At 39.1% G+C, this 21302-nt stretch overlaps 1 protein-coding gene across 1 annotated transcript; it reads right to left on the reverse strand.

Annotated features, from left to right (window-relative positions):
- Window positions 1–2655: 2655 nt before the first annotated feature.
- Window positions 2656–21257, reverse strand: LOC134745316 (drebrin-like protein). The gene is made up of 9 exons (XM_063679311.1): window positions 21043–21257; window positions 19177–19348; window positions 16940–17177; window positions 13610–13707; window positions 12851–12930; window positions 11702–11849; window positions 8425–9025; window positions 7464–7562; window positions 2656–4411 (listed from the first exon to the last, which is right to left on the reverse strand). The coding sequence occupies exons 1-9, from the start codon at window positions 21123–21125 to the stop codon at window positions 4260–4262; spliced, it is 1671 nt and encodes a 556-aa protein (XP_063535381.1). The 5' UTR covers window positions 21126–21257; the 3' UTR covers window positions 2656–4259.
- Between the last annotated feature and the right edge of the window lie 45 nt (window positions 21258–21302).

A 21302-nucleotide genomic window follows, 5' to 3' on the forward strand; every position in this document is an offset into this window, starting at 1 on the left:
GGCCTGTCTTTACACAACTCAACTTCGTTTCGTTTTGTAACTTGAATTTTAAAAACCCTTATTATGTACCTGTTGCACAAAATACTATATTGGCAGCTATATATACATATATATTATAATAAATTGCGTTCTGAACGTTGAGCTCTACTTTACAATTTTCGAAAATAGTTTAAAATAAGTATGTATGTGTATAGAAAAATATTACTATTAGTGTGCTTTCAAATGGTGTATTCCTATTGCATGGAAAAGTAGAAGAGTTGCTAAAAGTATGACTTATTTTCTAAGCCTTAATACTGTGTTTTTTTTCTGAGCTATCTGTTTTTAAATAAATTCTTTAGTCTATAGAATCGAGGGGCATTTACATTTGGCACGACACACGCAAGGGTTCACTTTTACATTTTAAATGTATACGCTATGTTTGTAAAGTTAATTGTGACTGAGACAGGTAATATAATGTGTCGCATTTCTGCAAAAGGTACCATTTCGTATTGTCAATTAGGATTTAAAAACCGTAATGACAATTTTAAACCTCCGAAGTGATCTTTTTTGCTGAAAATGACAGATTGTTTTTGTCCGACAGACTAAGAAGTTTTGTTTGTGACAAATAATATAATTCATTTAAAAACGAATACAATCTTAAATATGATATAAATCTTACTACAATAAATAAATATTAATACAGTTATAACCTAAAAATAAGACTAAAACAGTCAAAATAAGTCAATATAATTATACAACCTTTTAAGCCCATTCGGGAAAATACAACGTAAAACGTAAATATTTCATTGGTCTTTAAACTACTTATTTATAATTATAATATACAATATTAATTTCATACAAAATTACGTTATCAAAAAGTAAAATTAACACCTAGGTAATTAAATATAAGGAAATATTAGAGTAAAAATAATCACATGTGACAAATAAATGCGTATACGCGAGATAAAAGTAATACTATTATTATCTTGAAGTTACATAAAAGTCCAGTATGATCGACTGAAATGATCATCATTAATCATCAGAGACACATTTAAATACAAACTGATAAAGTGGAAACTCTAAGACCTCTAAGTCGTCGTCAATACGACTTGCAAATAATGTAATCAAATATGACAGATTTTGTTAGCGTATGACACATAACCTAACATTTTTTACAAAGGTTATTTTCCCTGAAATATTAATAATTAACATTTAATTTAACTAAGTATTTATATAAATTAAATATTTAAGCATATATACTGTTGATAAGGTCATGGTTGTCCTTTTAAAAAGCGAGATAACGAAGTAATGAAGGTAAAATGGTTTGTTTACATTATCTGCAAGTTCTATTGACGACGACTTTACCCGAAAATAATACATTCTTAATGATATCAAATAATATAAGATTAAACCGATTTTATATAATATTATGGCGAATTTTCATACAAAACTGGGCCCGGTTACTGAAAAATTCTAGCTTTTAAAAGCTCTAAATGTACCTAAAAAATTCAACTGTACAATTTCTTTTAAACCCTTTGAACGCCAAATACGTCAACTGACGGGCGCGGTTACAACCCAATATCAACCTTCGTGCATTGGGACAAGGTTCAAGATGACGCGCCGCACACCATAAAGTCGTCGTCAATAGAACTTGCAAATACTCATACTCACACTCATACTCATACTCATACTCATATATTTATTGCATCCATGGTAGGTGTTTTGTGTAGGTGTTACATAATAATTGGTCTCACATGGGCCCTGGTAGGGCACGGCATATACATAAATCTAGAGATTGTATGTATGTACAATGATTTTCAATATCTTAATTAATTAAAATTAAATATTCATGCTGAAAAAATTATTACGGTATGTCAATTATCAATAAATTATGTTAATAAAACTTAAATAAAAAATTAAAAACAAAAATTAAAACTAAAATAATGTAAAGAAACCATTTTACCTTCATTACTACGTAATCTCGCTCTTTAAAAGGACAACCATGACCTTATCAACAGTCTATATACTTAAATATTTAATTCATATAAATTCTTAGTTAAATTAAATGTTATTAATATTTCAGTGAAAATAACCTTCGTAAAAATTTTTAGGTTATGTGTCAAACGCTAACAAAATCTGTCTTATTTGATTACATTATTTGCAAGTTCTATTGACGACGACTTTAGGCGTGGCATTCGAAGGGTTAAATTGTCCATACATTAGGTATAACTTGTATATTTTATATTTGACTGAGATCTCAATAAAGATTAAATAGAGATCACATTTGAAACAGTCCGTTAAAGTTTGTGTCAGACCCTAGTACAGTCGCCTCATATCTATGAACTTATATCTAGAGAATACGCGTTATATATGTTGACTTGACTGTACACTTTTTTTCGTATTATCTCTCATACTCCGTTATCGTCCGAATGCAAATTTTATTGTTTCGCAATTCGTTATTTGAAGTGGCTGTAGGTACAGTCGCCATCAGATATATCGGAGCGGCCGAGGTGCTCAAAAATATCTGAACACGCACCTAGCGCCTGTGACAATAGAGGCGTGTTCAGATATTTGTGAGCACCTTGGCCACTCCGATATATCTGATGGCGACTGTACAAGAAAATATTATGAGAAATAAAAAGTTAATGTAAAAAAAACTTGACATAAAAACTAGGGAATGACTATTATCCAGTGACTAATAAGTACTTACTCAAACAGAATTTTCTAAAAACTAATCAATTTATTAGATTTTTTTGTTTAACAAAACGCACGCCAAAACTTCAGGGTGTGTGTTTATACTTCCCATCGCAAAAGTATTAATTCCAAAAAAAAATTTCGACACACCCTTATTACGGATACGGATATTTTTACCAGGCCAATCAGGGTGGATCCCATGCCAGAAGTGTCAAGATATACTTGGGGCTCTTCAGAACAAAGTGTATCATGTTTTTTTTTTACAGCTTGGTGGCTATTTATACTCTGCATAGACATATTATAGTAGTTAAAGACATGAAACCGAGTGACCAGGGGTAAGAGAAAGACATATTCATGTATTGACAGGTATGGCAGCATAATCCTTTTTCTCTTTCACTTATAAATTTCGGTATGTCGCCATCGCCTCCTACCTATGCTGCCATAACCCGACTATGAAAAAAAACCCGGTCGGTGATAAGGACAAAGCATGGTACTATTTTCTCTTTCTTCTTATAGGAATCGCAATAAGACTATCCTTCTCTATCAAAGAGTGTCAGGCCCTTGATACTCTGCAATTGTATTACTAGGCGTCGGGGCTTCTAACCTTCGTGGCGACCTGACATAGACCGACTGACTGACTGACATACATATTTGGAATTTTGGAACGACCGACATTTAAATTCAAAATTAAACATGACAATCACAAGACCAGTTGACGAACAGTTCAAGACAGACAGCGGACGTCGACAGACAGTACACTAGGATTATTGATTTAAAACAAGAAAAAATGTCCTCAGTTTTCCGTACAAAATTTAAGTCGGTTTTATGACAGCCAATACAAAATGCACAGAAATAAATATACCATAGAAGACGCAAATGCATCTACTTCGCGTGTCCGAACCCCGACCAAGCGTCGAGGTTGACTCGACAGTCAACCTCTTTACAGTCCACGCCGCCGGTTGTTGCAGCCGGACGTCCGTGAAAACTTAAAAAATGCTTCGTTGCATGATAATTAACTGCAACAGCCCAAAAATTGCGAGCACCCAAAGTAATAAGTAATTTTAAAATTATATTATGCGTAAATTTTGTATGAAAAAGTCGGCACGCTTGGTTTTAATACAAATCGTGGTATCTGCATCATCTAGCGTATATATTAAATCTGTGACAAAATGTAAGTGAGAATGCGTCACAAAACTGACAAAATTTTTCGGTCCTCATGATTCAGAGTAGAAATAGCGTAAAAATTGTTAGATTTTGGAAAAAATACATGGTAGGTACACTTTCTTCTGAAAATACCTATTTAGCCGCTCTACCGTGCCGTTTTGGGACTTTCACTCTCGGAGCTGGCATGTGTCGTTCACGAGTGTGATTTAAATGAACTATGTCTTTTAATTGAACTCACTCGTCAACTCACTGATGATTGATTTAATTCGCTCACTAATGATTCCCACTCATGATTCGCAGCTCCACATAGTTAGCATGTAATAGAACGAAGAGCCCCTGCGGTCCCACACCCTACTAATGTAAATGTAGAAAGCACGGAGCGGATATTACAGCTACAGACCGCATACCGCATAGTTGGTGGATTAGCGTGGGTGTGCGGGCAACAGCTCCACGTAGTTGGCGGGGAACAACCCGAACAGTCCCTGCGGGCCCACGCCCTGCCACCAGCCCGCGTCGATCTGCTCGATGTGTGTGATCATGTCGCCGGGGTCGAATGTAATTTCTGATTCGTCCGCTGTAAAAAAAAACTATTTATTTCAATAAAAAGTGCTTAGATCTATTTTACATTTTAAATCACATTTAGAAACGGGTCTATCGCGAATTTATTTTGTTACCTTTATTTACCGACGTTTCGACACAGGTTTCACTGGTCGTGGTCGCGGCTAACTGACGTCCCAGCAAAATGTCAAAACAGAGACTAACGTCAGTTAGTCACACAAATCTCTAAATAAATAGTAAATAAAGGTAACAAAATAAATTCGCGATAGACCCGTTTCTAAATGTGATTTAATATGTGTTTAAACCGCGAAAGTTTTAAATATTTTACATTTGTGTGCAAAATCTCTAACATGAGATTATGTGCGCGGTCACTAAACTCGCGTTTTGAAGTGAAACTTCTAATGCGACTTCCAGCAAGGTTGCGTTAAACGTTTAACGCTGCCATGATTAATTTAATTTTATACTCTATTATTAACTCACTAAAGTTAATTTTCACTCGACCAGCACGGTGTCTCTTATATCTCTCTCTCTCTCTCTCTCTCTCTCTCTCTCTCTCTCTGTATACTTGTTTGAATATACATACATGTACCAGGCGAACATAACTATGAAGGAGGTTTACGCTCAAATTTTTATAAATTATCAAACTTCGAAACAAGAGTGTGACTGATTTAAACTTTCACGATTTTTACTCATTATTATTTACAACGACGGGACTTAATCGCGTAAAATAAGTTTTAAATTTACCTCCGAGACCACGGGGACAACGCCGTCCTCGAAACGTCGGAGGTAAATTTAAAACTTATTTTACGCGATTAAGTGACCAGTAAGTGAATAGGGTAATTTCCCGAAAGTAGGGTAATTGATGCTAGTTTCACTTCTTTCGCGCGGAGGGACTCCACGCACTATTTATTGTTGTTAAGGGTCTCCAAGCTCGGTTCTCCATACAAACGTAGTTCCGCTCTCATTTTAAAACGACTAGCTAGTTTGCTCTGAAACTTTGTACTTACAATAGGATAAAGTATATCTATGTCTGAAATTAGTTTATGTACCTAGTCGGCTCATAAGTTCTGTCACTGGCCTTTAAAATTTAAATTTGGAACTCCTAAAACAAAAACCGTTCTGCATTTGAATTTCGAATCTTTATTAAATATTTGAGTAGTATAATTTTGCAATTTTCTGTTTTCTTCAACATGGAGTGGACGCTTAAAGATAGCCGTACCGCAATAATTGCACTATATCGTTGTGGTCACTCGCCGACTAAAATTTTTAAGCTACTTGAAAATTTAAAATTCTCTAAGATTTGTGTATCGTACCATAGAAAGATACAGTGAGGTCTCTAGTTTAAATGACAAGAAAAGAAGCGGTCGTCCGCGTACAGCTAGGACTCCAGCGGTTGTACAAGCAATTAGGGCACGCATTGCCAGAAATCCCGCTAGGAAACAAAAAGTTATGGCCCTCCAGATGGGTTTGAGCAAAAACACGGTGAAAAGAGTGCTTAATCAAGACCTGAGACTTCGTGCTTATAAACGAAAAACTGGCCATCTTCTCAATGGTCGGCTTAAAGCTTTAAGGCTTAAAAGATCTAAAGCTTTATTGAAGAAGTACGCTAAAAATAAGCACCGTTGTATACTGTTTTCGGACGAGAAAATTTTTGACATAGAAGAAAACTGTAATAAACAAAATGATAGAGTGTACGCTCGCAATAGTAAAGAAGCGTCTAATAGCATTCCCCGTATTCAAAGAGGTCATCACCCTTCATCTGTGATGGTTTGGCTGGGAGTTTCTTATGCGGGCGTCACTAGTATGCATTTTTGTGAGAAAGGAGTAAAAACTAGTGCCAAAGTGTACCAAGACACGGTGTTGACTAATATTGTGAAACCACTATCCCATACGATGTTTCTAAACCAGCATTGGGTTTTCCAGCAGGACTCTGCTCCAGCCCATAAGGCAAAGTCTACACAAGCCTGGCTCGCCTCCAATAAAATCGACTTTATACGGCATGAAGATTGGCCCTCCTCTAGCCCAGATCTTAATCCTTTAGACTATAAAATATGGCAGTATTTAGAGGAAAAGGTGTGCTCAAAACCTCATGCAAATCTAGAATCGCTGAAAAAATCTCTTGCTACGGCAGTGGCCAATATCGACATGAAAGTGGTGCGTGAATCCATTGACGACTGGCCACGAAGACTTCAAGCCTGTGTAGATAATTATGGCGGTCATTTTGAATAAATGTTATACATATACTTAAACTTTTGATTTTATTTGATACTATGTATATGACAGAACTTATGAGCCGACTAGGTAGCTTCAGATACCGTAGTTAAAAAAATACAGCGAATTTACGTTTTTCGTACAAAACGTGTTTTTGCTCTATTTCGTTTGTTTTATAAACTGGAGCTATATAAACTAATTACAGACCTAGATATACCTTATGTTATGTCATTGTATGTGCAAAGTTTAATTACAGTCCAAAATGTAGTTTTAAAATGAAAACGGAACTCCGTTTGTATGGGAGGTTGAAATTCGGCCGAGTTACATACTACATTAATTTTGCAAATAGGTTTATTTTTTAAGTTTTTATAAATAAAAAATAAAATATAAATAAATATTATAGGGACATTCTTACACAAATATATTATAATAATATATTAAATCTGAGAACTTTGTTAGCATTTAGTTTGATTGTTTACTACTTACTATCATAATGGATTGAGAATCGAATAGATTTGATCTCATGTAAATTAATTTCTATGAGAAAAAAAAAAGAAAAAAAAATATATATATATATTTTTGCCAGTATATTTCCTAGATCCTTTGTGAAATATTCTTTAAGAATTTTATTGACTCGCAATTGTTTTCTATTATTGTCGAGGCACGTAAGTAGATACTTGCTGACTTTGGATTCGTTTTAAACGGATCTTGGGACTGGGAGTCCGTTTAATTGAATCCGAAGACAGCAAGTTGCCTTCCAGCTGAGTCATATATGTATAGTGCTTTTCTCAAAAAAGGGACCTAAAATATCTCTAAATTATTTACCATAGAGAAACAACTTGATAGAAGGAACTTACCTGCTTGATAGTCATACAACGCTCTTGCAGTGAGACCGGGGTCGTCATCCAAGTCTTCGTATATCGTGCCCTCCTCCTCCAAACCTTCTGGCGACACATCTGCAAATATTCATCATTTTTAGAATTCCGTACCTAAAGGGTAAAAACGGGACCCTATTACTAAGACTCCGCTGTCCGTCCATTTGCACCAGGCTGTAATATCTATACTATCCAGGCTCTAATCTCATGAACCGTGATAGCTAGACAGTTGAAATTTTCACAGATGATGTATTTCTGTTGCCGCTATAACAACAAATGCTAAAAACATAATAAAATAAATATTTAAGTTTTGCCGTTTTCTACGTAATGGTACGGAACCATTCGTGCGCGAGTCCGACTCGCACTTGGCCGGTTTTTTATACACATATGGGTCACTCTCTGAGAATATGTCTGCGGTTGCGTCTAATTGCCACGATTCTTTTCATACATTTTGTATGGGGGGCGGCAATTAGACTGCAGACATATTTTTTGAGAATGACCCATATTAAAGGCTACCAAACTATGCCGCCGACATCGAACAATGGTCTCTGGTATTTTGAGTGAATTCGAATTTTTTCTTTATTTAAAATTATTTTTAATATCAAGTATTTAGATAACAATATAAATTATCCTAGACTAATCTATACGAATTTATATTATGATCATCAGTACATATTGATTTAATCAATTCTTTTTTAGAATTTCGCTAAATCAAAATTGGCTGAAGAACTAACTTTGGCTATATTTTCACAATTTAACATAACACAAATCATGGTAAATACACGGCTTGAAATGTCAGGTTGCTCTACTTAATAATAAATTCCAAATATAAATGTGGCGTTCCATGCCCAAAGAGTCCGTATGCTCCATGCTCCATGTGCATAAGGACCCTTCTCTGATGAAAAGCCACAAATTTATAACTAGCGATAAAAATTAAACTCACCATCACTAGTGTTAGTTCCATTAGCCTCCTTCTTATAATTAACATTCTCTATAACAGTATTCTGTCTGCTCAACTCCGCTTTCCCATTCTCCTCCGCTATATTATTCTTAGTATACGGCGATCTTTTGATAGTACTAAACTTATTGTCGCTATCATCATCATCATTTTCATTTGAACTCGAATATGATGCATCAAACATGTCATTTTCTAATATGTTTTGTTTAATCATGGGTTCACTCTGTTTTAGCGAATCGGCTATAGGTCTGTATTCGTTCTCTTTGAGTTCTGCATAGTTTATGGCACTGAAGGAAGTCGGGTCGTTTTCGGTACTTGGACTTAAATCGACTGTGGGATCTATAATGGGTTCGTATTGTATTTGCGATGGGGTTTCTAGGCTCATTTTGATTTTGTCTATGTTTTTGAGGGGGCTGGTTTTGGGTTCCTGCGGTTCGGTGGGGGTGATTTTGTGGGGGGAGCGGTTGGAGGGGGATAGGGGGGGTAGGGAGGTGGGCTGTGGTTGTGTGAATGTGTTGATGCGTTGAGCGATAACGGAGCTACGGACGGGCTTCTCTGGTATACTGTTCGATCTGGAAGAATTTAAAAAAAATTGTTACACGGGAGCAAAGTTTGTTTACAACTTGTACCTATTAATATTACGACTCGGGAAAGCGATAGAAGTCAAAATTTGAATATAAGTGTAGCGAGTGGTTAAAAATTTACAAAAAATAAAAAGTTACTATAAACTGTAATAGATGTCGTATATTAAAGAAAAAGTGACGAAGCCCTCCAGTGGTGAAGGCCGGATTCGAACCGGCGTCTTTAGCTATCGCGGCTAACGCCATGAACCCCTAGGCCACCCCGCCACGGCGGTGCCCGTCACAATTTCTCGACTATAGTATACCTTCTTACTAAGACTAGGCGTCTTTGACCAACTCTAAGGGCGAGCTTTTTGTTTTTTTATAATTTTACATTTTTGATCAATAAATGTTATAATTATCTGTCTTTCTTTACTCTAAGGGCGAGCAGTACGCGCTTGCACCTCCTATACGAATTCCTTACGGAATTACGATATAACGAAAGAGACTGGTGCTGCCACACAATACACAACTTTATTCAAATGAAAATATTTAATAAAATAATTTGATTCGTTCCCAAAGTTGTGTAAAAAGCTACTATTGAACCAGAAAGCTTGTGAGTTGTGAGGGTTCCAAAGTAAAAGAGGTGAACAAAATAATGCTAATGTGCTTCTACAGGTCGTATTTAATTTCTCTTATTTGATTTTATTCGATTCACTTATTTGAGATTTTTTAAAATCTATGGCAGTTTGCGAGGGAGGTAAACTCACGGATCCAATAGTTAGCTAACTTAGAGTTTTGAATGATTCACGGTTAGTTTCACTAGACTTATATTGACCGGGATATAGACCGTGATTACCATTTGTATATCTTTTGTGTGTTTTGTGTATATCGGGAGCTCACAAATAATACAAAAGGTAATCACAGTCTATATCCCGGTCAATATAAGTTTAGCTAACTTACTTGGGAGTGAGTTGTCCCTGAGCCAAGTTCTGTTGGAACAATGCCCGGGCTGAGGCCGTGGAGGTCCCTATGAGCAGCCTCGCCTCCTGCGACCTCTGCCTCCGGAGCGCCTCGCCGGGCGGCGCGCCGGTGTAGCTAACTTACTTGGGAGTGAGTTGTCCCTGAGCCAAGTTCTGTTGGAACAATGCCCGGGCTGAGGCCGTGGAGGTCCCTATGAGCAGCCTCGCCTCCTGCGACCTCTGCCTCCGGAGCGCCTCGCCGGGCGGCGCGCCGGTGTAGCTAACTTACTTGGGAGTGAGTTGTCCCTGAGCCAAGTTCTGTTGGAACAATGCCCGGGCTGAGGCCGTGGAGGTCCCTATGAGCAGCCTCGCCTCCTGCGACCTCTGCCTCCGGAGCGCCTCGCCGGGCGGCGCGCCGGTGTAGCTAACTTACTTGGGAGTGAGTTGTCCCTGAGCCAAGTTCTGTTGGAATAATGCCCGGGCTGAGGCCGTGGAGGTCCCTATGAGCAGCCTCGCCTCCTGCGACCTCTGCCTCCGGAGCGCCTCGCCGGGCGGCGCGCCGGTGTAGCTAACTTACTTGGGAGTGAGTTGTCCCTGAGCCAAGTTCTGTTGGAATAATGCCCGGGCTGAGGCCGTGGAGGTCCCTATGAGCAGCCTCGCCTCCTGCGACCTCTGCCTCCGGAGCGCCTCGCCGGGCGGCGCGCCGGTGTAGCTAACTTACTTGGGAGTGAGTTGTCCCTGAGCCAAGTTCTGTTGGAATAATGCCCGGGCTGAGGCCGTGGAGGTCCCTATGAGCAGCCTCGCCTCCTGCGACCTCTGCCTCCGGAGCGCCTCGCCGGGCGGCGCGCCGGTGTAGCTAACTTACTTGGGAGTGAGTTGTCCCTGAGCCAAGTTCTGTTGGAATAATGCCCGGGCTGAGGCCGTGGAGGTCCCTATGAGCAGCCTCGCCTCCTGCGACCTCTGCCTCCGGAGCGCCTCGCCGGGCGGCGCGCCGGTGTAGCTAACTTACTTGGGAGTGAGTTGTCCCTGAGCCAAGTTCTGTTGGAATAATGCCCGGGCTGAGGCCGTGGAGGTCCCTATGAGCAGCCTCGCCTCCTGCGACCTCTGCCTCCGGAGCGCCTCGCCGGGCGGCGCGCCGGTGTAGCTAACTTACTTGGGAGTGAGTTGTCCCTGAGCCAAGTTCTGTTGGAATAATGCCCGGGCTGAGGCCGTGGAGGTCCCTATGAGCAGCCTCGCCTCCTGCGACCTCTGCCTCCGGAGCGCCTCGCCGGGCGGCGCGCCGGTGTAGCTAACTTACTTGGGAGTGAGTTGTCCCTGAGCCAAGTTCTGTTGGAATAATGCCCGGGCTGAGGCCGTGGAGGTCCCTATGAGCAGCCTCGCCTCCTGCGACCTCTGCCTCCGGAGCGCCTCGCCGGGCGGCGCGCCGGTGTAGCTAACTTACTTGGGAGTGAGTTGTCCCTGAGCCAAGTTCTGTTGGAATAATGCCCGGGCTGAGGCCGTGGAGGTCCCTATGAGCAGCCTCGCCTCCTGCGACCTCTGCCTCCGGAGCGCCTCGCCGGGCGGCGCGCCGGTGTAGCTAACTTACTTGGGAGTGAGTTGTCCCTGAGCCAAGTTCTGTTGGAATAATGCCCGGGCTGAGGCCGTGGAGGTCCCTATGAGCAGCCTCGCCTCCTGCGACCTCTGCCTCCGGAGCGCCTCGCCGGGCGGCGCGCCGGTGTAGCTAACTTACTTGGGAGTGAGTTGTCCCTGAGCCAAGTTCTGTTGGAATAATGCCCGGGCTGAGGCCGTGGAGGTCCCTATGAGCAGCCTCGCCTCCTGCGACCTCTGCCTCCGGAGCGCCTCGCCGGGCGGCGCGCCGGTGGGACTCGTTGGGTCGGGACTCGCCACTCTGCGAAAACACAAAATATACCCCCTTGTTCGTAAAACTTTATAAGTAAATAAAAAAATAAATAAAAAAAGTATTTATTTGCAAAGAATAAATAAAGAATAAGCCTTAAATAGTTAATTTATTTAACAACTCTGGCCTAGTGAGTGCCCTGCCTGTGAAGCCGATGGTCCTGCGTTCGAATCCCGGTAAGGGCATTTATTTGTTTGATGGGTGTTTTCTATGTATTTAAGTATTTATATATTATATACATCGTTGTCTGAGTACCCATAAAAAAGCCTCCTTGGGCTTATCATGTCAATCTGTGTAAGAATGCAGGAAAAGTATTTATTTATTTATTTATGTTTTATCCCTTTCATACAAATACATCATTAAGACAAACGACTCATAGCAAATTGAGGCTTGTAGCGCATTTATGAATAACGCTAATAGTCGCTAGAAATTACAAAAGCATTGGTAGCTTAGCGGTAAGAGCAAGAATTTCAATACAAAAGTCGCGGGTTCAAATCCCGGCTCGTACCAATTGAGGTTCTTCGGAAGTTATGTATGTACTGTCATTTCATATTTAGGTACCAGTGGCTTTTCAGTTGATCAGTTAAAGGACCTTAGGCTCCCATGAGCTATGGCAAAAAGAATCAGGACAACGACGCTAGGAAGGTGAAGAAATGCCAAAAAATGTGGACAGGCAACCTTTTAAAAACCGGCCAAGTGCGAGTCGGACTCGCGCACGAAGGGTTCCGTATCATTACGCAAAAAACGGCAAAAAAGTCACGTTTGTTGTACAGAAGCCCCACTTAAATATTTATTTTATTCTGTTTTTAGTATTTGTTATTATAGCGGCAACAGAAATACATCATCTGTGAAAATTTCAACTGTCTAGCTATCACGGTTCATTAGATACGGCCTGGTGACAGACAGACGGACAGCGGAGTCTTAGTAATAGGGTCCCGTTTTTACCCTTTGGGTACGGAACCCTATAAAAGAATAAGTCAACCAGCACTTACTTCTGTTCTTCAACCTTAGCTCTCCTCTGGGTAGCTAATTCTTCTTTTCTCCTGGCATCCTCTTCTGCCTTTCTCTTTTCCTAAAAAGTATAATAAACACAATTAATATAAAGCTTTATCACAGAATAAATAATAGTACTAGGTACAGAAGGTTCACTCTCTAACAAAACGCGTCTATTACGATAGATATGACCGATAGGCGTCCGTTCCGTAGCGGTGCGCGGAGACTACCATGGCTAGACACCAAAATTGGTGTAGGCCGCACGCCCGCACGTACTTGTAGCGACGCGACGAAATCGCAGAGTGAGCCACGCCTGGTTTTATGTCAAAGGATTTTGTTTTTGATACAAGCTTTTATCGCTGAATATTTTTCTTTCAACAGGCAATGAATACTCATCGAGACAGTTCTATTCTAACAAATCCAAACACAATTAGGTTGTGTTGTTGTATTGAGTTCCTATGGGCACCTCCTGTGTTCATCAGATAAGATAAGATAAGATGACATTAGAAACACTTAATCAAAATAAACTTTATAAGGCACAAACACTATGAACTATGAGGGTTTGAGGGTGCGGGAACGTTTACACTAGTCAATAAATAGGTAACAACTGTAAAATCAGAAACGTATTTAACATTTCTAAGAACATTTGGATCTTACTACCTATTTTTAATTCACAGTTTGGTAACAACAAACAAAGTTATAAATACACGAAATCATTCCCGCACCCAAAAACCGGGCTATAATTGTAATGAACTGACCTCTTCTCTCCTTTTCCTTTCTGCTTCTACTCTCTTCTTCTCTTCTTGTTCTTCTTTTAACCAGAACTGATCGCGCTCTGACGAGTTGATTTCTTGAACTGAAACAAAAAGTTACTTTTATATAAACAAATAAAAATAAAAAAGGTTTTTTTTTATATTCTTGTTTTGTGCGTTAGACCCCTTCTGGGTGAAGGCCTCCTCCATCGATTTCCACTTGTCTCTGTCTTGAGCCATTTGGATCCAGTTTTTACATGGTTTTGTACATGGTTTGCCACTACGTCGTTTGCCTAGAGGGCCGCCCCATTTTGTGATCTCAGATGTCCACCTGTCATCTTCGAGTCGTGCCACATGACCTGCCCATCGAAATTTCAATTTTTTTGCATAGCACAAAGAGTCTATAGTTATTGTTACACTTCTTATTTTGAACTTCTTGTGTCGAACTTTCTCAATTTTTTTTAATTTTCAGGATGCTGCGTTCCATGGCTCTTTGGCATGTAGTGATTTTGTTCGAGACCTCTTTTGTAAATTACCAAGTCTGGCAGCCATTTGTTAGGCACGGAAGTATGCAGGAAGGCATTATTTTTCTTTTTAATTCAATTGACATATTACTGTTTAATATTTCTTTGTACCATCTGTATTCCCTGATCAATATGACCTCGGTCTCTTTAAAACAAGAGTAAATAGGCTGTTACTGAACCGGTGAGCTCCATCTTAGGCTCTGTCTTCACTTTCCATCAGGTGTAGGGCCAATCGCCGATCAGTTTATAATAATAATAAAAAAAAAAAAAAAAAAGCTCCAGAACTTGTTCCAGCTTTGTCTTGATCTTCTTTCTATCTCAAGCTCGTTGTTGTTGCTTTCAAATCCGATTTGCTTTATATAGAATGCTCCAAAACTATTAGGAATAAAAATATACATATTTATCTTCAGACGTGTATATTTAGGTTAAGGCCCAGTAGGTTCGTGTTCTTCTTACACTTTCACTGGGCGTAAGCGTGAGCGAGATGGGTGTGCGTGTTCGGGTCCGCGGATATCATGTTTTTGAATTTAATTTTTTTGTGCGTTTTAATAATAAATAATAGTGAGTTTCCTCAAGCATAATATTGCTAACTTTTATGGTTCCGTACCCGAAGGGTAAAAACGGGACCCTATTACTAAGACTCCGCTGTCCGTCTGTCACCAGGCTGTATCTCATGAACCGTGATAGCTAGACAGTTGAAATTTTCACAAATGATGTATTTCTGTTGCCGCTATAACAACAAAAATTAAAAAGTACGGAACCCTCGGTGCGCGAGTCCGACTCGCACTTTGCCGGTTTTTTAAATATAACTTTCATATTTTTAGTTTTTGGGCACCATCAGGTTATCCGTCTGCTCGTTGGCCTCCTATATCGTTAAGTGCATTTTAAGCCTTGTTCGTGATTTTTTTTTCTAACGAGCGAATGTCAAAAACTCAGGATTCGAATGGCTGAAGTTGCTAGAGAAATCTCTCTCGCTATACCGTAATCCAGTAAAGGATTCGTATAGGAGGTGCAAGCACACACTGCTGGCCCTTAGAGTTGGTCAAAGGCGCCTAGCCTTTCAAAGATAGCATACACCAGAGAATTTGGGACGGGTACCGCCGTGGCCGGGTGGTCTAGTGGTCTGGACGTTAGCCGCGTAAGTCTAAGACGCGGGTTCGTTTCCCGCCTCGGCCACCGGTGGACTGGTCACCTTTTTTTAGTGTATGATATCTATTTCAGTTTATAATTTATATATAGTAGTGACTACTTAAAAAAAAAACCGGATTGGCCCTGTATTTTCTTAGAATATATGTTGTCCATACGAATAAAAACAACAAAATAAATCAACTATAATATAACGCACCTCTACGCAAACTTTGCCTTGTTTTATTAATCTCTTCACTTACATTCGAAGATGTCACACCAAAATGTTTTCGAACTAAAAGTTGTGCCATTTAAGTAAAGAAACACTAACACTGCCCTTAACAGTTGAAGTAATAATGAATTCGGCAGTAAATGTTTACAATTCTTTGTAATACTAGTAACAACTTTGTTGACAAATTAAATGTCGTTATTTATGATTATATAACAGTAAATATCGGATCATAGTTTCATAATTCTTGGACGATGTTGGTACGGTCACAGAATTTATTTGTTGAACCATTTACATTGGAGATGGCATGGCGTTAGTATTGAGAACCAAATTAGCTTGAACTTTAAATGGCTCAACAATTAAAGTCCATGACTGTACATTAGGTACACCAGTTGGTTTTTTTTATACCACGTCGGTGGTAATCAAGCATACGGCCCGCCTGATGGTAAGCAGTCACCATAGCCTATGGACGCCTGCAACACCAGGGATATTACACGCGCGTTGCCGACCCAACCAAATTATTTGGAAGATATTTCATTCATAAAGTGCTAAGAATGAAATGGATGACGTCACCCACGTCTCGCACCTTGGTGCGGCGTCGGATCTCGATATTCCTCGCTCGGTCTTGAAGTGTAAATATAAGATATTTTTCTTGGTCCAACGTGTATTTGCGTCTCACATTTTGCTTAATGAGAGAGTGAGACGGAATGCACATTGGACCAACAAATCGGACAGGTGTATAATACCACCCTTAGGGCCTGTTTCACAAGGTTTTAGTTGGGTTTGCTCTGGTTTCAATCAGCTAGTCCTTATTAGGATTAGTTCAGACTAATTCTATATAATTTAGTGTTTTATTTATTTTTTTATTTATGTAAATTTAATTTTATTTATAACCTATTTTAATTGTAATATTTAATTTGTATCATTGTGGACCATTGTTGTCTGAAGTTAAATAAATGATTATGATTATAATTCCAAGTGGCCAAGACGCAGTTTTTGGCTTGTGAGATCAGATGACTGGAGACATGTGTTTTTTCGTAAAAATTACCTTGTGTTTTTGAGACAGCCCCAAGTGTCTCTAAGCTAAGGCGCTATGGTAGGTACATCAGTTTTGGTGGTATAGTCTGTCAAACCATTTAACTCAGTAGAAAAAAGCGGCAAATTTAAAAAAATGTAGGCGCTAATGGTTATCGTCCTATAGAAAATATGAATTTCGCGCCTTTTTGTACTGACAGTTGTTAGACCGACTATAAAAAAGTTACTATTACAAATGTTGTTATTGGACGCCCCAGGTATCGCTGGTGCGACAGGGTGGAGGCGGATCTGCGCGAACTTCGAGTCACCAATTGGCGAGAGGTCGCACAGGATCGAGAAAAGTGGCGCTGTCTTGTGTCAGAGGCCAAGTCTCATTTTGGGTCGCTGAGCCAACGGAGTAGTAGTAGTAGTTTAAAATGTTACCTGGGTTAACTTTCTGATACGCCGTTCCTACAGGCCCGCTAGGGGGCAGTTCCTCATTCCTCCCAGACTTGAAATTGAAAGACGAGCCGGCTTTCGCCATCTTCTCCAGAATGAGTCTCTCCTCAAGGTCATCTTCGGTACGAGCGTGCATGGTCAGGTGGAAGCCCGTGAATAAGGTGGCCACGTGTTTGATGTGGTTCGCGCAGGTGCCTTTGCGGACCGTTGGGGCGCCTTCACCCTGTGAAATGAAATGAAATTGTGTGATGTGATAACAAGATTGAGCGTTGGTAGAAGACAAGGTCGGTTATGACGACCGGTCTGGCCTAGTGGGTAGTGACCCTGCCTGTGAAGCCGATGGTCCTGGGTTCGAATCCCGGTAAGGGCATTTATTTGTGTGATAAACACAGATATTTGTTCCTGAGTCATGGATGTTTTCTATGTATTTAAGTATTTGTATTATAGGTATTATATATATATGGTTGTCTGAGTACCCACAACACAAGCCTTCTTGAGCTTACCGTGGGACTTAGCCAATTTGTGTAAGAATGTCCCTATAATATTTATTTATTTATTATTTAAGGTCGCGATTCGAATATTCAGATCAATAAAATTATACTAAAAAAAATCTATAGTTTCGGCTCGGAAGCGGGAAAAGTATGCGGTGTTGACGCACTACCTATTTGTCCCTCTTGCCGCGGAAACCACTGGCTGTTGGTGTGCTGAGGCCAAGACTTTTATAGGGGAAGTGGGCAGACGGTTGCGGGAGAGTGGTCATGACCCTCGCTCCGGGTCGTTCCTTTTGCAAAGGTTGTCCATCGCTGTTCAACGTGGCAACGCGGCGAGCGTGATGGGCTCCTTTGCATCTGGAGGGGCGCGGGGCGCATTTTGTGAATAGTTTTTGTGTTTGTTAGGTTTTAGTTTAGGTTAAGATCTTTGTAATGTTTTATTTTGTATGACATGTGTGTTATAACTTGTTTAAGTTACCTATATCATAATGTTCTGTGTTTTTTTTTCATTGCTGTACTATTTTAAATTGTGTCTGGTAATAAATGTATTTATTTATTTTTTACTAAATTAAAAGTGGAAAAATTCACTGTCTTGGGTGGGACTTGAACCCACGACCACCGGATCGGTAGCCTGGTGCTCTTCCATCTGAGCAACCAATACAGCAAAGATTTCCACTTTTAATTTGTTTCTATTAAGCTTAAAAATAGCATCGTTCGCAGATGTTACTGCTTAATACAATATTAATAAAATTTTAATACTGGATGTCAAAGAAATAAAGAATTTTGAATTTGATTTTTGACATTTGATAATACAAGGTCATGTCGTATGAAGTTTGAGCGGTCAATGACTCCTATTTTGTTGGCCTTGACACATAAATTCTTATCTCTCTCTCTCTCTCTCTCTTTAGCCTTTTTCTACCCTTTGGGTGTAGGCCTCCTTCATTTTGCGCCATTCGTCGCGGTTCTGTGCGACTTGGAGCCACTGTTTCCCCACAGTCTTCTTAATGTCGTCGTCCCAACGCATCTGGGGTCTACTTTGAGGACGCTCTTCTCCCCCACTATTCTTATAACTTCATATAATTATGTCTTATAACTTATTTAGATAATTTTATTTGAACGACTCTTATTGCTATGCTAGGCCTACTAGAATAAATAATATTTTGAAAATGATCTTTGAGTAGTTGTCTGAACTTATTGAGTCTCAGAATAGGGTAATAGTGTAATTGTAGTTATGTTTGTAAATTTTTCATGGGTGATCCTGGCCTGGTAATAAACGTTTTATTTATTTATTATTAAAAAGTTTGGCAATAACCCCCAACAATAGGCACTGTAGTGCGTCAGGCATGTTCGCGGAAGCGTGAACGGACGACTTCTATGCCATTAGACGGAAGAGAGTGGCCTCATCACTCCGACGTGTGCGCGGCAGCACTAACAGCATGCTAGGGGCGTTAGCCGAGCGCCTTGACTGCCCGCTCATTAGGTACTGGACAGAAGTAGTCATTGGTAGGTCTAAGTAGATATAGGTTACTAACATAGTATTAAGGCTAAAATGTTACTAACAAAATATGGATCGCTTTTGATCTGAAATAAATAATTTTTATTTATTTTTTATTTAATAGGGTAGCTGACAATTTTTATTAAAAATATCAGTCGATCAGGTTAACAGATAAGCTATCAAACATTCTTTTCCCTGCCATTACACAGAAAACAGTTTTATCTCTTATCGCTCACCTGCCAGTTGATAAGCACATATTTAGATATACTGCTGTCTGGGACGTCTAACTTCAGGAATGCATATTGTATTTTGCCACTGTTGAATTCATCGATCAGCTCTATTAGGCCTCCGTCTCCTTTGCTTACAAACTTTAGGTCACTGGATAAGCCATCATAGCCAAAGAGAGCCCTGGAATAGAAAATTAAGATATAAAATAAATAAAAATTATAGGACAATCTTATACAATTCAAACTAGCCACCTGTTGTTACCTAGTCTTAAGCTTGTATTTCGCTTTCTGTGTATTTTTTTACTTTATGGTGCACAATAAAAAATATTTACTTACTTACTTACTAGACCCAAAGTGAGGCTCAATAAGGCTTATATTGTGGTTATATTGCTAAATACGGCTTGCAAATTAGGGATGGCTAAATTACAGGACTGTTAATCTAAATCACTGAAAAGTATTGTGTTTTGTACGAGCTTGTATAGAGTAAACAATATAGGTTAGTTTGTAGATTGCATATTATTTTACTAGTCTATACTAGTCTAGTCTATTGTTTTACTAGTTTATACAAATATATGATGAATATTGCAATGAAATACTGTGCATTACAATAGGAGACTTAGCATATTATTAAAAAACCTCTAGTAAATAAATTAAGTTAACAATACATTAAAAAAAAACTATGAAAAAACCATTACATGAGACCAATTTTTCTCATCGCCCGTAAAAAGGAGTACTACTAGACGCCATAAAACAGTGAGGAGGAAGTCACACACAAATATATGTATAAAAAAAGTTATACCGTAAAAACATGGAGGTGATATATTATTGGCCGGTACTGTAACATTTGTTTTGTTATGACGTCATTCAGATATGATCCTAATTATGGGGAATGATATTTTACATTGGGGTCAGCAGTAAATTATAAAACTGATCCCTTATTAATATAAAATATACCAATAACACAAACATTTGCATAAATAATTTGTGTTTGTACTTATGCCTTAGTTATGCTATAGCTCATTTTTTAGCATTAGAAAAAAGGTAAGAGATCTTGACATGTATTTTTTTTTAAATTGCTTTTGAAAAATAAGTCAGAAAATATGTCACAACTATAAATCTTATACAATCTTTAACATTCTTTTGCTTTCAAAAGTAATATAAACTAATTATTTTAAAGCGTTTTTCAATAAAGACACATCAAAAATTTTTACCTTTTTTGTAATGAAAAAAAAAATTGTGCTTGTGGCTGAAATAAAGTAATGACTAATAGTATTCATAAAACAAAACCTTCACTTCATCTCACAAGTCCAATGTGGCAGAATATCATATTACATGATCTTCCTTGTCCTAACGTTTACACAGCTCACATGGGAGGTATCATATTACAAATAGGTTAAATTAAAACTATAATTATGCAGCACATATGGCTGATTTAATAAAGGAAAATACTTAATTTACCTTACTGGTATAAGGAAAGTTACAGAATAGTGAGATGGTATACTTAATCAAGTCAATTTTCTGATCTGATAAAACTACATTGTTATTTTAAATGGAAAGCTGAAAGAAAATGCATCTAGATTAGTGATCTAGGACAGGCATTTTACATCAATTTCTGAGTAAAGCCACATAACATGTTTAATTATGAATACCGCATAGTAATGCGAGTTTTCATTACGCATACACGTAGTGAAAGGAGTGTACTAGAAGCATCTCCTTGTTTGAATTGAATGCTTGTTGATACCATTGTTACAGCAAATATGGGCGCATCGTGGACACAACTCTAATTGATTCATTTAATTAATGCAGACAAGCTCGCGTTTATCAAATCGGCAAGTAGGTCGCTGTTGTGTAAAACTATAACTTGTTCATACGCACCAGTCAGTATCAGTTTTCTCGTCTAAAACGTCTTTCCACGCGGCGACTAACGCGTCCTTGTGTTTATTCAAGTTTATAGCCATTTTACATTCTTCGCATTAACGAATTGAACACTGTAAAAAGCAAAATCTCTGTGAAATCGTTAAAGCCGACGTACGGGCGGCCTGACTCACAACAATTTCGACCGACAACAGCCATAGACTAGATAGACCAATGATATGATAATTTGACGACAGCTAGAACACTAGTTGCCATATGTA

The sequence above is a fragment of the Cydia strobilella genome, chromosome 11, assembly GCF_947568885.1.
Source record: "Cydia strobilella chromosome 11, ilCydStro3.1, whole genome shotgun sequence".
Taxonomy (NCBI): domain Eukaryota; kingdom Metazoa; phylum Arthropoda; class Insecta; order Lepidoptera; family Tortricidae; genus Cydia; species Cydia strobilella.